General features: G+C 34.6%; 1 protein-coding gene across 15 annotated transcripts in view; it reads left to right on the forward strand.

Annotated features, from left to right (window-relative positions):
- RBFOX1 (RNA binding fox-1 homolog 1) overlaps positions 1–14,615 on the forward strand; it is a 377,245-nt gene that overhangs the window by 261,643 nt on the left and 100,987 nt on the right. For 9 of the 15 annotated variants that reach the window (XM_072608585.1, XM_072608562.1, XM_072608545.1 and 6 more), the window contains exons 4-6: positions 1,034–1,087; positions 8,509–8,601; positions 10,262–10,322. In XM_072608585.1, coding sequence (XP_072464686.1) covers positions 1,034–1,087; positions 8,509–8,601; positions 10,262–10,322 — 208 coding nt within the window. The remainder of the gene's footprint in view (positions 1–1,033; positions 1,088–8,508; positions 8,602–10,261; positions 10,323–14,615) is intronic. The other 6 variants (XM_072608599.1, XM_072608577.1, XM_072608591.1 and 3 more) reach the window with 1 other exon arrangement.

Consider the following 14,615-nt stretch of genomic DNA (forward strand, 5'->3'; position numbering starts at 1 on the left):
ACAGGTAGGGGAGGGCAAGTGCAGTAAAATGAAAGCAAAAATAAGAGGAAAAAACGGTCATAAATTGAAAGTCAGAATATTGTTCATTATCATGAAAAGGGTAGTTAATTTTCAATTATTCATGTATGTCTTTTTCTCTCTTTTATTAATGAAATAGAACTTAAATTCCAGGATGACTCTCTCTGGCCACTTACTAACACCTTGAGTAGGTGTGTTCTCTAGGAATAAACTGGTTCCTGACCAAAATGTCAGGAAAGGTATTTTTTAAGGAACTGTCTTGAAACCAAAGGTAAATGAATGTGACAGTTGCTTAATATTAATATCTATGCCTCTTCTTATTGAAGGTACCCCTCTCATAGTGTGGATGTATACATTGTTCAGCATTAATAAACCTATTCTAAGTCTCAGTTATAAATAAATACTTAAAGATTAAATTCTCCAAGAACCCCATTTTAGGTACTCCGATAGTTTTAAACATTATCTTTCTAATAATATTGAAAGAATCATGACATGGCAGATACCGTTTACTCTGAAGACAAATCAAAGTTATACACATATTTTGAGTGTGGACAGGGTCAGCAGTATAATTCCCATTTCTTCAACCTCTAAGGTCATCCCCACCTTGCTCTGGCTGTTATGTATACCACAGTGGAATGGACCATGATATTTTGATATGTGTATCAATTGCCAAACTCCTGCTAAAAATCAATGTTGCAAGAAACCTTTCTCCCCCTGAAAAATGGAATAGGCCAGTCCTACTAAGCCATTCCTAACATTATTATTTTTTTATTTGCTTAGTAAATAAGTTGTCTTTACTGGACTAGAGATTCTGCCTAAGGATTTCATAATGTGGGAATTTAGCAATTTTGGTTGGATTGCTTCTCTGTGCTAATCATACCCTTTAACTGTAGAGTATTAAATACAGTTTATGCCTTTGATATAACAATATTTTCATATTCTGAAATAATTGCCAGTTTGTGCAGCATGATGTGCTTTCATTTGCTCATGTTTATATATTTCTGTTTCTTTGCAGCAATTTGGTAAAATCTTAGATGTTGAAATAATTTTTAATGAGCGAGGCTCAAAGGTAAGTTGTCTAATTCATTCTAGGATATTTTAGGCTACTTAAAGTATTTTTATGAGTAAGGGGGAAACAACTGCACTGATGTAATAAAAGTATGATATGTTTTTAAGGTATAATTTAATGGAAATGACTTTAGAGAGCTACTCAGTTTCCATAACATTGTGCAATTTATTGGGTCCAGCTTAGTATGTATAAGAAGTAGATTTTAAAAGCACTGAATATGTCAACATTTTCATTGAAAATTGTTTGTGCTTTAAAATAATAATGATAGTTTATGCTTATGTATTTTTGTTCTTTTAGGGGTGACTGTTCATATGTAAATAAGTGGACATTCTCATGAGAAAGTTTTTTTGTAATGTGATTTTTTTCCGTATTATTGAAGTTCAGTTCTTTTTTTGAGATAGTAAAGAAACTTCTAATACACCAACCCTTTGAATACAATCAAATTTTTGCTATGTGGATTCATATTTTGAATTTTTCTCATTGTTGTCACCTCATCTTTACTAGGAAACTGAGTTTAGGATAAACTCTCTGGGGGCTGAAAATATAATACAATATTTTAGTATAAGTGAGAATCTACTATAAAATCATTTTTGTTAAAGAAGGCCAAACTTCTCCGTTTTCCTTCTTGCCAATTTTTCCTGGAATACAATTAGCAGAAATCTCTTTCTGAAAATATATAGGAATATTTCTTATTCCCATTTTACTTTAATTCTTGTCCTACAATCTTCCATGTGTTTTCACATTCACATGAAAATACTCAAGTGCTTTATTTACAAAACAGCATTGATTTCAGGAGGTTCCTGTGTGCCTGGGATCATGGTGAACTCGTATACACAGTCCAGTAATAGGTTTACCAGTAATAGGTAAAATAAGAAATAGCTAATAGCTACTAGGCAGGTATACTCTTCCTATCACAACACCATAGTAACATTTAAGAAAGTGATTTAGGTAATTTATACTTAATTTATATAAGATATCGTTGCAACTTGAAAAGGTGTAACTTTAGCATTCCCACCTTTCCCCCAAGGCATAAGGCATTTATTGGGCATAATCGGGAGTGTGGTAGAGAGGAGATTGTGATTTAGAGTATTAGAAATTTCAAGTCCTATTTTCTTTTCCATATGGTAACATACCTCGATGAATCTATGATCTCATTAATGTGAGTACTACCTTCAGTAGTGTAGATGCAAACCATCCATGCTATCTCTTCCTATGAAGCTTTTTGTCTAAATCCACACATAAATCTTACGTGGCAGTCCACCTAACATATCCGATCTCTTGGCGTTGTGACTAAACATCAAATTAACTCTTGTTCTTTAACTGCTTTGTTTCTTTTTCTATTCATACATGTATTTCATAGTTTAATTATGCACTTCTGCACAGTCCTTCATCGGTAATATGCCATTACCTCTTCACACTCACCAGGAACCTTTCTCTTGTTTGTGGGATGATCCATAACTTTAAATATTTGGAGACCATACTGATAGCAATGGAGCATTACCAAAAGGATATTCATATTAAAGAGATGGGACTTGTAAGTAGAAGCTGGAGGTGAAAGGGTCATTAAAAGCACTGTGCAGTTTCCCAAAGGCATCCCAGCCTGCTTTCCCCTTTTTCATTTGTGAGACCAGGTTATTGTCTCTTTCTGTATTGCCCTTATACAGATGGAACAAATCTTAGGCTTTCTGTCTTTGCATTTATGGACTACAAATGAATTATGCCAGCAAGAAATCACCTACCAGATAAGGCATACAGACATTTTTTATAGTACTTCTTGAGCCGCAGAATGAGAAATGAGCTGTGTTCTAGGTGGTACTGTAGGCATTAAAGAGTTGATTCTAAGTATAGTAGTCCACAGTCAGCTCTTTTATGTTTAACTCCTGAAAAGAGGAAAAAGCATTATTTCTTTATTGAACTGCATGCTCCAAAACAGAAGTTACCAAACATGACCTGCAGACCACAACTAGTGCACAAGGCAGCTTGAACTAGATTAAAATGTTATTTTAAAATGTTTAACAAAATAAATGAAAATAAAATAAAGCATACATAATATTACATTTTAAAACAAGGTCAATATGCAGCCCACAGGCATTCTTATGTGCAGAATGCTGATCCCTGTTTCTGTTTGAGCTTGACACCACTGTTCAAGAGATTCAGCAGTTTCCCTTCCAAAGAGACATAAAATTAATCGAAGATGAGAATTCTGGGGGAAGTAGTCCTCTTTCCCTGCCACAGTACTGGTAGTGCTTATTAGTATGGATAATTGAGAAATTAAGTCATTATTGCTTTCTCTTCCGCTGCTTTAAGAACCCAGTCATATATGCCTACCATGACAAACGTTTTATAGTCATTTTTTCTAGCAGTTCAATATTTTGATCTCTGACCTTCAAAAAATCATCTCAGATATTTAAGAAGCATTACAGAAAGTTTTTACATTAGCAAAGTGAATTAGGTATTTTTGGTAATTTTCTTACCCAGGTCTAATTAATACTTGCAAAAAAAAAAAAAAATCCAAACCTGAGTTTGATTGTTACAGATTTTCTTCCAAGCATATTTCTGAAGAATTGCATCTGTTTAACTTTTACAAAACATTTTCTACATTTTTGCCACTTTATCTGTGTATATAAATAAGCATAAACACATTTACATATAGCCATCTATGTATAAATACATACAACACATTTTATTCATAAGCCTGCTTTTTCTGAGCTGTTTTAGGACATTAGAAGAATGTCATTTGCAATTCAAATAGTTTGATGCCGCTATTTTTAAGGCTACCGTCATCTTTGTGATTTGCCTGATACCAGGAACCTTAAGAACAAGCCCACTTACGTTTGCATCTCACAAAATATATTTTAGTCGATCTTCCCTTTTTGATTGGGAATGTTAAAAATAGCTTCTTTTAATGGGTGTAGAGCTCTCAGTATGTTCCATAGTAAAGGTATGTTTATTGGGATTCTGATGAAGAAAAGACAGAACAATGGTGACTTTCTAAATTGGAGCAGTTATATGTCTAGGAATATTTTGTTTTCCTTTAACTGATATTTGATATCATTTTGAGTTGATGAAGGGAAACTTATTTAAAGTAAAATATTTTAACTGAATTAAAAATTATAATGACCTCATTGGTATAATTTTGTAATAGGAAAGTGTCAACAAATAGGTAAGTTTGTTGAAGGCCAGACTGAATAATTTTGGATATTTACTTAACAGAGTGATCAGCCCTGGAGGCACTCCATTAAATGAAGATACCATTATTATAGCAAGGAATACATACTAAATTTTATTTTTCTATGAAAGGCATGATGGATAGAGAGCAGGTCTTGGGAGACTGGAGCACCTGGATTCTAATCTCATCTCTACCTCTACCAAAATCTGGCTGATCACTTAAATATTGTAGTACTCTAGGCAACTCTCTGAGATTATTACCTGAAGATGAAGTACTGAGCTGCATTAATAGAAGAAATCTCCTTGCTAGAACTTCTTCAAACTAATGAAATTAGTGAAACATTTTCTATCCTTCTTTTTAACTATTGGTATTATACAAGTCAGAATGCTATAAGTCACAAAAATAAATAATACTTTGAAAACAACTATATGAATTGGATCTGGTTTGAGGTTGACTTTAAAGTTGTTTTAAATAGTAAGCACTCCTAATAGAAATAAATTTTTGTTGGTAAAATTCAAATTATCTACCATTTTGCCTGCATTTCTATTGCAGAGAGCAACATATATCTGCACATTCAATAGATTTTAGGAGGTGCATGCACAATGCTCTAAGGATGGGGTGTGGTAGTAAATAAAAACACCAATGTTCATAAATCAATAATATCTTCAGATCTCATAGGTATAGCTCATATATAAAAATGGTCATGGAATAAAGGCATTTTAGTCCTAGAAAGAACCTTTGAAATAATCTAGCTCATTCCTTTCATTGTCCAGATGAACTTAGAACTTAGAACTCTCTGTATCCCTAATGCCAGGACTGACTGGCCTGAGGTTTTAAGTTTTGAATTCTTTTTTTCCCACAAGGAAGATCTATCTAAAGTTTTGATAAGGAATTTCCTGTATTCCTTCTATGTTGCCCAAGTTCTTTGACTCATGTGTTCCTAGACTTTTCACCATATTTTCTGTGATTTCTCTCTTAGAAATAAGAGAGTCGTTGGGTGTTTTAATGTTAGTGGAAGGTTAGTTCAGATTCTCTTCATTCCTCATTGTAGAAGTCTGCAGAGTCTTCTGAAGGAAATAATTTACTCTTATTCAAAAGGAAAAATAAGGATGCTCCTGTAATACCAAATTTGAAAAAGAGGACAAGCTGAGATATTTTAGGCTAGAAGTGGCTGATGCCCTTTAGCATTGGAGCACATTCATGATTGAGGCTAAGCAGCACACCTTGGGTTCTGAGTTAGTTAACTTGACTGCAGGGATGCTAAGTGTCAGAATTCTTTATTCCTTTGTTTTCTCAGACTTAGCCCTTCTATTCTTCTCTTCAGATAGCTTTCTTTCTAAACTGACATTTTCTCTTGTCTTGAGACCACATTTCTGTTTGTTACCCAGGGAAAAGTGTTCCTCATCTGGCATGAATGAACTTTTCAGTTTTTCCTTATAATACAGCCCTTTCTTGGAAGTCAAACACCAATATTAGGTGTTACATCACAGCTGTTCTGGTTCTTAATTCTGAATCTAATCTTTCCCACTCATTCAGTCTGAGTTGAAGGCCACGTATCCCAATAGTAATCCCATTAAGAAGTAACTATGTAGCTAGTTGTAGGAAGCTCTAGCATGAAAGACAGAAGATTTCTTTTTTCCCAAAATACAGTACTATCACCAGCTATGAAATGTAAGGAAATTGGCAGATCTTTTTATTAATAAGGTGGTACCTGATTTTTTTAATAAGGAATGAAGGGCAATTTTCCTTAGTCTTATCTTAGCCTCTATCTGAGAAGCTTCCAAAAATCTGCTTTTCGTCTTGAGATTTGAATCCTTTTAGCTAGCAAAATGGAATAAAGTCAGGTCCCAATTAGTGCCAACAATAATCCTATGAAGTGGTTGTATTATTTGAACTTGCAGTGGAACAAATTACCATAGTTTATATAATCTTAAGTTCTAATAGTGTGAATTCAGAATTACATGCAACACTTGATGGGAATTCATCATTCACACTAATCAAGATCTAGCTATGCCAATTGCCTTCCTAGCACTAAAATGAGGCAACACCCTTTAGGAAGTCAAAATTTTATTTTTGGTCTTCTTTCCGGGACATGCTAACATGGAACATCTCTAGTACCAAATTTGCCTAGCTTTTACTGCTCAGCCCAGTATCTTGCAATGAATGTTTTTGCTTTAGAATGCTTAATTCTAGAAAAATAAAATCAAATAATAACTTCATAACTTAGATCCATTTTGAAACTAATTTAGTTTGTAAAAGATTATAAATATATTGGAAGTTTTCTTTCCAGTACTTTTCTCTGAGATTCAAGTCAGAGAAAATTTTTATCACAATCTGTCTTCCTAATACTTCCTTGGTGTCACTTTGATTTGTCATGGGATCAAACTGGCATTACAAAAAAACTTAGTCCCTAACTTTGTACATCAGAAGTTTATTTAAGAGAACATTGAATCAAGTAATCTATAAATTTCAGACTTGGACAGATGCATTGTCTTGAGAAATTGATAAGATATAAAATGTCATCTTTCATATGGAAAATCTTTTCTACACAAAAATGATACTGTTGAGTCACCATATTTAAGACCATTTGCTTGGTGTTAGTTTTCAGGAGTAACATGTAGGTGCAATAGAATCATTCATGTATTCTTGCTGAAATGTTTGTTTTTGTAACCAAGAGCACACGCATTTGTATTATAGCTGATAATTTGAATACTGTGACCATGGAAGAAAATACTGATAATTGACCCACCCATCTATAAGGGGATAAAAACCTGATTTTGGCTTAATATTAATGCCATGCCATAATTAAGTTACCTAACACATGGAATCATTTGAGCTTCCACTCTAATTGTAGAGTTCAGAACCGGTGGTCCTTACATTTTAGGAGTTAATCTGTAGGTTCCTCTTTTTGTCTTCTGAATACACTAGATGGTCGAGTTTAACCTACAAATGTGATAAAAATAGCCCAAATGGTTAATTCATTAGCCCATTTTTATGGACATATTTTGTCCAATAGAGAAGCCCCATCAAGTCTTAAAGTAGCATTCCTTAGTAATGGTTGTTCTATTGACCTCTGTCGTGTTTAACCCCAGTTTACCAAGTGAAAGTTGGAGGAACAAAATGAGCAAAATTTCCACTGGAGTTGTTTCAAAGGGTTGGAGTAGGTTTCTGAACATAGTATGCAATTTTTTTAGGGTTTCAAAAACAATCATTTGGGAGAGGAAGGGCTCTTCTTAGGAAGCAGTGTCAGGGAAGAAATGCATGTATTTTAACATTTGAATGTCTAGTGTTAATTAATGAAATTGTAATATTAAAACAAAAATATGCCAGTAATGTACTTGTTAAATGAAATCAAGTATTAGCAACTGGGAAGGTGCTTAAAGTATGTTATAATGTATTCCAGATAAATGTACTTGTATTTTTCTGAAGGATCGATTTATGTAATAACAATGTCTCAAAATTACTCAGCAAGTACAAACATTTTTCTTCTAATGAGGTAGTCAGGATAGTAGACAATTGAACTTGCATGCACATGACCTAAAAAAGGTGCTGATGTAAAATGCTTAATTCCTTGAACTATTTGCATTCTTAGTTGAAATTTCTATTCATATCAAGTGATTTCTGTTTATTACATTAAAATGTTTAAGCTTTATTATGAAAGATCTTTCATTTGTGAGGGTTTTCCTTTATTTTTAATAAGTAAAGGCTGTGTAGCATTTGGAAAAAAAAAATTAAATAACCCTAGTGTTGCATGAAGAAGAAACGTTCTTACAACCACACAGCATGACTCTGTAGGCAATGTTTTAGAGTATACTGGCATTCAGTGTTGAATTTTGTGCACAATTTAATTTGTTTTCTTTTATTTTTTTTAAGATCTGCATGTCAAAAAGTGGTTCCCTTTATCTTCTCATTATTTCAGTTTATTCTCTGTGAAGACACTGTAAATTTATTTTGATCTCATTTTCTTTCTGTTAGATTTATTTTCCTCTGTAGTGACATTTAGAAAGGTATTTTTGGTATTCTTTGACTTCTTTAGGGGGTATATCTAACTGGTGAAAGAGAGGAAACTTGTTCACATTTATCTCTTACTGATCGCACATCTTAGTACTCTTATAATTTCTCTAATTTGCATGTTACAGAAATGAAGCAAGGACAAGAGATAGAAATTAAATGGAGAGAACATTTAAAAAGTGATCATTGATTGAAATAATAATGTGCATGTGTTTTCCCCCCTTCTCCCTCCTGCATGCAGGGATTTGGTTTCGTAACTTTCGAAAATAGTGCCGATGCGGACAGGGCGAGGGAGAAATTACACGGCACCGTGGTAGAGGGCCGTAAAATCGAGGTGCATGTTCAAAATATTTTCCTTTTCATCTTTTTGATAAATGTCTGCTTCACTCTCATACGTTGTTTCAGATGCATCATTGGTGTCCTGTGTGTGCGCCCTTCCCCCCTTTCCCATTGTTTATATATATATTTATATATAAAAAAGGAAATCTGGCCTTACTTGTTTTGTTTCGTTTACGTTATTTTATTATTCTCATTCTTATTGCTGAAAGGTGGATGACAGAAATGAGACAAATGAAAGCTTAATCTTTTGAACTTATTATTTTCAATGTTTTGTAAATCAATGGGTGCAGTAGATTCCAAACAATAGAAAAAAGCATGACAGAGCAAACCAAAAACAAAAAGCAGCTTTTTTTTTTCTGTTGCAGGGTTGACGAAGGATCCGCAGTGGTTTTTTTTTTTTTTTTTAAAGCAAATTGGGAAACACAAAGCATAACTAAAAAAAAAAAAAAATAGAAGAAAAAAACCATTTTGTACATTTCTCTTCTTAAAGAAAAACCAGAGTAAATCAACAGGCATGTTTTTTAGGGTTAGTACCCTCTTCAGAAGGAAAAAAAAAAGTGGGGAAGCAATAAAATGTTTATAATAAAGAGCCTGCTTTTTTCTACCACCGGATCCCCCTCAACACTGCCATAGGATTATCATTGTTAGAATTTTAAAAAAGAAAAAAAATACCAATTGAAAATGCTGTAGTCTTGGAGTAAGATGTCGCATATTTTGCCTTTCATTTTCCCCCTCGACGGTAGCGCTTAGGCCCCTCACCAAACTCTCAGTAACCATGGTAACTGTATACATACCCATGCTGGCGATGGTGCTGAATGGTAAGTGGAGAAGTCCATCTGCCTTTCACGTATTTAGCGCTGATATCTATATCTATATCTCTCTCTATATACCACGTGAATTTTTTTGACTTGTTGTATTAAGTTTTCTTGATGCTCTATTTTTTTCGATATTGGTACGCCTGTCATTGAGTGTACGTTTTAAGCAAGCCTGGGGAGGCACTGACTGGACTGAGGATATGACTTGGTGCACATCTTACTCAGATTGTTAACTCCATATTGTGTTAAATAATGCACCCTCTTTTGATCCATTTGTTAGCTGTGATTTTCAAGCTTGAATGATTTTGTTAATTCTTGCAATGAAAAAGGCTCTTGTTTCCAGTGTTGAATGCTAGATGTTGCTTTTCCAATGGTACTTATCTTCTAAAGGGTTATGTTGCACACTGCTAAAATTTGTTTGTCCCTTTTTTTGACATTTTCTGTTTCCTTGTACCTTGTCTCTTCCCCTTCTACTTCACTGCATGTTCCTTCATATGAGAGATTTTTTTTCTGTTTTTAAATATTTATTGTTTCAGTGTTATCATGGAGTACACGCATGCTTTTTAATCTTCAATTATGCAGTACCTTTTAATTTGCTTTTAATGTCTCTTTATTAAACTTTTAAATGATATGATGTTGCTTTATTGAAATGATTTGTAAGTTTTAAATGGTTATGAAATAAATGTAGTTATAAATAGTATGATTTTGTTATGCACCTACTGCCTTTTTTATAAATTAAATTGCATTTTTACATGAATACTAGTAGCCATAATGCATGCAATTAATAGAATTACAACTTTGCTCAGCAAAATGTACTAATTTGAGTTTCTATGTACTTAGGTAAATAATGCTACAGCACGTGTAATGACAAATAAAAAGACGGTCAACCCTTATACAAATGGTAAGTAAGTACAGTGGGGAAGTTATGTTCTTCCTTCAAATTAGAAACAGAAGTAACTAGGGAAGCTCCTTAAGCTGGGCATGTCTCTCTCATCATGGGAACTCTTTATTTTACAAATTTTGCACAGTGTTATCTTCTGAACAAACTGGGTAATTTACAGAGAAGCTGATCATTTGGTGGTCAGCTTAAGCATTGTTGTAGGGTCCGTTAGACTAGTAGTTAGAAGTAAGAAATTAGAGTTGTGGAAGAAAAAATCCTTTTTTCCCCCCTTTTAGTTTCTTTTTTACCAACTATATCAGGAAATTATCACATGATCACATTAGAATTTGGCCCTGATTTCAAACTTATTTGATAGGTATTGGGCACTAAATCCCTAGCTGTTCTTAATTGGGTAGAATCACAATAGGCACAGCCTGACGAAATTAAGTAAAAGAGTAGACCACTGTACTTGCTCTCAGAGCAAGTGCCACTCTGAGTTCTATCATGGTTTTCCTTGTAACAGGAAGAGAGGAAGAAAAAGAAGGAAGATGTTAAGGTCGTCCCTATATATTAGGCAACCCTTCCACATTTTGTACTCCCACTCTATGTCACAAGAAAGTTGTACCGATAAATGTTAAGGCACCTTGAAGAAAATGACGTATATTTATATATTTAGACGTTATCATTGTTGAGGATTTTTTTTTAATAAAAATTCAACCCCTGGGCAGTACATTGGTAGTTAATTGAGTTTCATCATACAGTGACAACCCCTAACTTTCTTTTCTTAATTTTAGGTTATTTGCAGTTTTCTTTTATATTTGAATAACTGGCAGGTTATTTTTTTTTTCCTACTATTTCTCTCTTTGCCCCAACTCCCCTTTGATGACCTGGGTCATTAAAGGGACATTTCCATGTTAAAAAGAGGTAATCCAGTACTGAAGTGAATCAGCCTTTTAAAGAATGTGTCATATTATTTCCTTAACGTGTGTCTGTGTGTGGCTGTTTTTTTTTTGTAAGATCATTGATCAGCTAGTCATGTTTAATATGTGATAGTCTGGATGCTGAATATTTTTAAGTGTATGTTCTCCATTTCCCACCTTTTATGTTTGCTTTGTCTTTGTTGTTGAGGAACGAGTGTATGGGGAGAGATTGTTACAGGTTTATCAGCCTCAGTAACTGCTGCTTATGACATGCTTATGTCAACTGGTCGTATAAAGGGGGTTTTCTTAATGCAATCCTAGCATTTTAGCTGGGTCACACATCTGTCCAGTTGTTCCAGTATTATGAACACTTCAGGTCTCATCATCTTAAATTATGGAGAAGTGTTGATTGTTATATATGTATACAATCTTTGTCCTCTACGATTCCACACACCTGTTCTCATGCTTTTTTAATTGAGGGAATACAGTTTACATACATTCATTTCCTACAACAATATTGGAATTGTATGTAGAACATTTGCAAGTACATTACATGGGATAGCTTTGTTCCAGAAATTCAAAAGCACATATACATTGATTGATTTTATCCACATATAGATCTGCTTTTTCAGAGCACTTTTAGAGGTGGTTATAGTTGAGTATTTTTAGCAGTTTGTTTGGAAACCATGCGCAGAGAGGAAAATAGTAACGTGACTTCTTTTTTTTGAAGCATTGTGGACACGCAAGCTCTTTCCTGTTGAATGGCACATGGATAACCTGTCCATATCTCAGAAACGGAGACTTAGACAGCAATTAATGAAGTCTCGGCTCTATTGCTTTAACATGTCTGGGGCCCTGGGATGTTGAGAGCTGCAGGCTTTTTGTCAGCTGTTTTTCTTTTGTTGTTAGCTTCATTGTTTGGTTTAATGTCCTTGATCAAAATCTCTAAATTTGGAAGGCCTAGGGAAATACACAAACAAGCTAGAAATTCAAAATGGAACAATCTCTGGGATCCTCTTGTCCATTTTCCTGATGGTGCAAGATCATGGTCTTTAGCAAGTTGTCTCAAGGACCTCTTCTAGGTTTGGGAGATAGTTATTTGGGCCATATATGTGTGTATACACACATATATAAGAATATATATGCATATACATATGTATTTGCATGAAATCTGCATAATATTTCCATATATGTTAATCTGTTCAGAGACATTTTCAGGGTCAAACTCTACTGTTTCTCCTTTAAAGGTTCTTTCTTATTTTTTTTCCTCTTGCCATCCATCATCTCCAACCCATCTCCCTTCACTAATTGTCTAGCATAGAACAGGACAGTGGTTAATGGTAAGAGATGAAAAGATGGGGATGATATTGGCCTTCCAAAATACCCTTTGGGTTAGATAGTTCCTGAGCTATATAGTTCCTAAGCAGTTCTTTCTAATGAGAACCGTGTATTCCACATACTTAGTTTGCAGAGCAAAAAAATATTTATTCCCATACATGTTTGAGCTTTTAAAGTTAAAATGCATTGTATGAGTGCACACACATATGCACACACTCTGGGGAAAGGGAGAACAGTGACACTAAGAAAGATGTGCCCACTAAGACGTGAACAATAACACCTACTGGGGAGATTTTCCTGCTCCTCCTCCTGCACCAGGGTTTTCTGGCAGCTCTTTGCTCAGGAGAAGTCAGTTCTCATCACACTTGATTAACCCTCACAGTTATGGGCTAGCACAGACCTCCCTGACAAGACAGAGTAAAGTTTAATTGCTGTTATTTTCATGATGAATGAAGCCTTCCCCATGCTGGCTTCAAAAAAGTTAAACACTCCAGCGCTGAGAATAGAGAACAGGAAGAAAATGAGGAATGGGGGGAGGGGACAGTAATTCAGCTCTGGGCATCAGTTGGGATCTCTGAAGACTTTTTTTTTCCTTAGATAAAATGAGAGGCTGTTAATATAACTTACGATCTTAGAGAGCTCCATCAGCCAGGGCTGGCAGGTCCAAAATTCATTCAAATTGTTCATCATCTAGCATACTATGATCAATGGACTCTGAATAATTGGTATCCATTGCAGTACCCTTAGTGGAACTTTTTCATTTAGGGGCATGGTCTACTGCTATCCTGGGAAAAACAAATGAAAGCAAATTTTACGAATTTGCAAGAGTAAATCCAGACCATCCTACTTGTGCAGATCCAGGAAAATCTAGCCAGAATTAATATGGCACCTGTGTAACCCAAGCCAATGATACAGATATGCTCCAAGAATTTTCCTATAAGAAGTCATTATAAAAGTGGCAGCTGTCTTGTTTTAGCAAAAAGATAGAGTTTAAGCTAAAGTTCATATTTTTTCATTAATTGAAATCTTGACATCAGGGAACTGAATGCTGTTTTCTTGTCCCAAACCCTTAGTCCAGTGCCTTTCACTTATTTAGTAAGTGTTCATTGGATTGAACAATTTTATTTGTTACAAAGGAGTTCTTCCTTTCATCAAATCAAAATCTGCCTGCCTGTAATGTTCTGAGTTAAAGGAAGACAGGTATAATAAGAACCCCATCAGTTCCACTGCTTTATTTTCTTTAAGCACCTTTGACTTCTGAGCCTTGAGCACGCATTGAAATTTCTCAGGACTGTAGGATTTTAGAGTAGGAAAGGGCCTTTGAGGTCATCTCTTTCAACTCCCTTTATTTCAGCTATAAAACTTGCTCGATATTTGACTTCTCAAAGCCTCAATGTCCTCATATATGTAAAATAGGGATAATGATTCTCTGCACAGTCTAAACTAAATGTGACTTATTTGTGCTTTTGTACCTGTACTATTCTGCACCAGTAGTTTCCATTCCCTGGGACCTCAGTTTCCTCATCTGAAAATAAAGGAGTTAGATTAGCTCAAAATACATGATCTTATGACTCCTCATTCCAAATTCAGGGTTCTTTTGGAACTCCAGGATCTCTTTCATAGGTATAAGTCAGATTACTTTTTGAGGGCTAGATTTGAAAGCATTGCTATGTCAGTAACCTTAATAATAATAGCTATATTTGATATAGTATTTTAAGTAATTCTTTACAAATAATTCGGTTTATCTTCACAACAAAGGTAGGTGATATGATTATCCTCATTTTACAGTTGAGAAAACTGAGGTAGACAGAGGGTAAGTGACTTGACCAGGGTCGCAGCTAGTAAATATCTGAGGTAGAATTTCCTGCCCAGCAAAATGAATACATTTAAAGCACTGATTTTGGAGATGGACAGATTTTATTTTTCATGCCACCTGAATTTCCATGATACACAATTTCACTTTTGTGTATGTTCTTTAATAACGTAGATTTGTACGCTTCTCAGCTTTTAGCAGTCACTCGAAGTGAGTGGTTGTGACCAAAATCAAAAACAAAAT

This window comes from Notamacropus eugenii, chromosome 1 (assembly GCF_028372415.1).
Source record: "Notamacropus eugenii isolate mMacEug1 chromosome 1, mMacEug1.pri_v2, whole genome shotgun sequence".
NCBI classification, from domain to species: Eukaryota; Metazoa; Chordata; class Mammalia; order Diprotodontia; family Macropodidae; genus Notamacropus; species Notamacropus eugenii.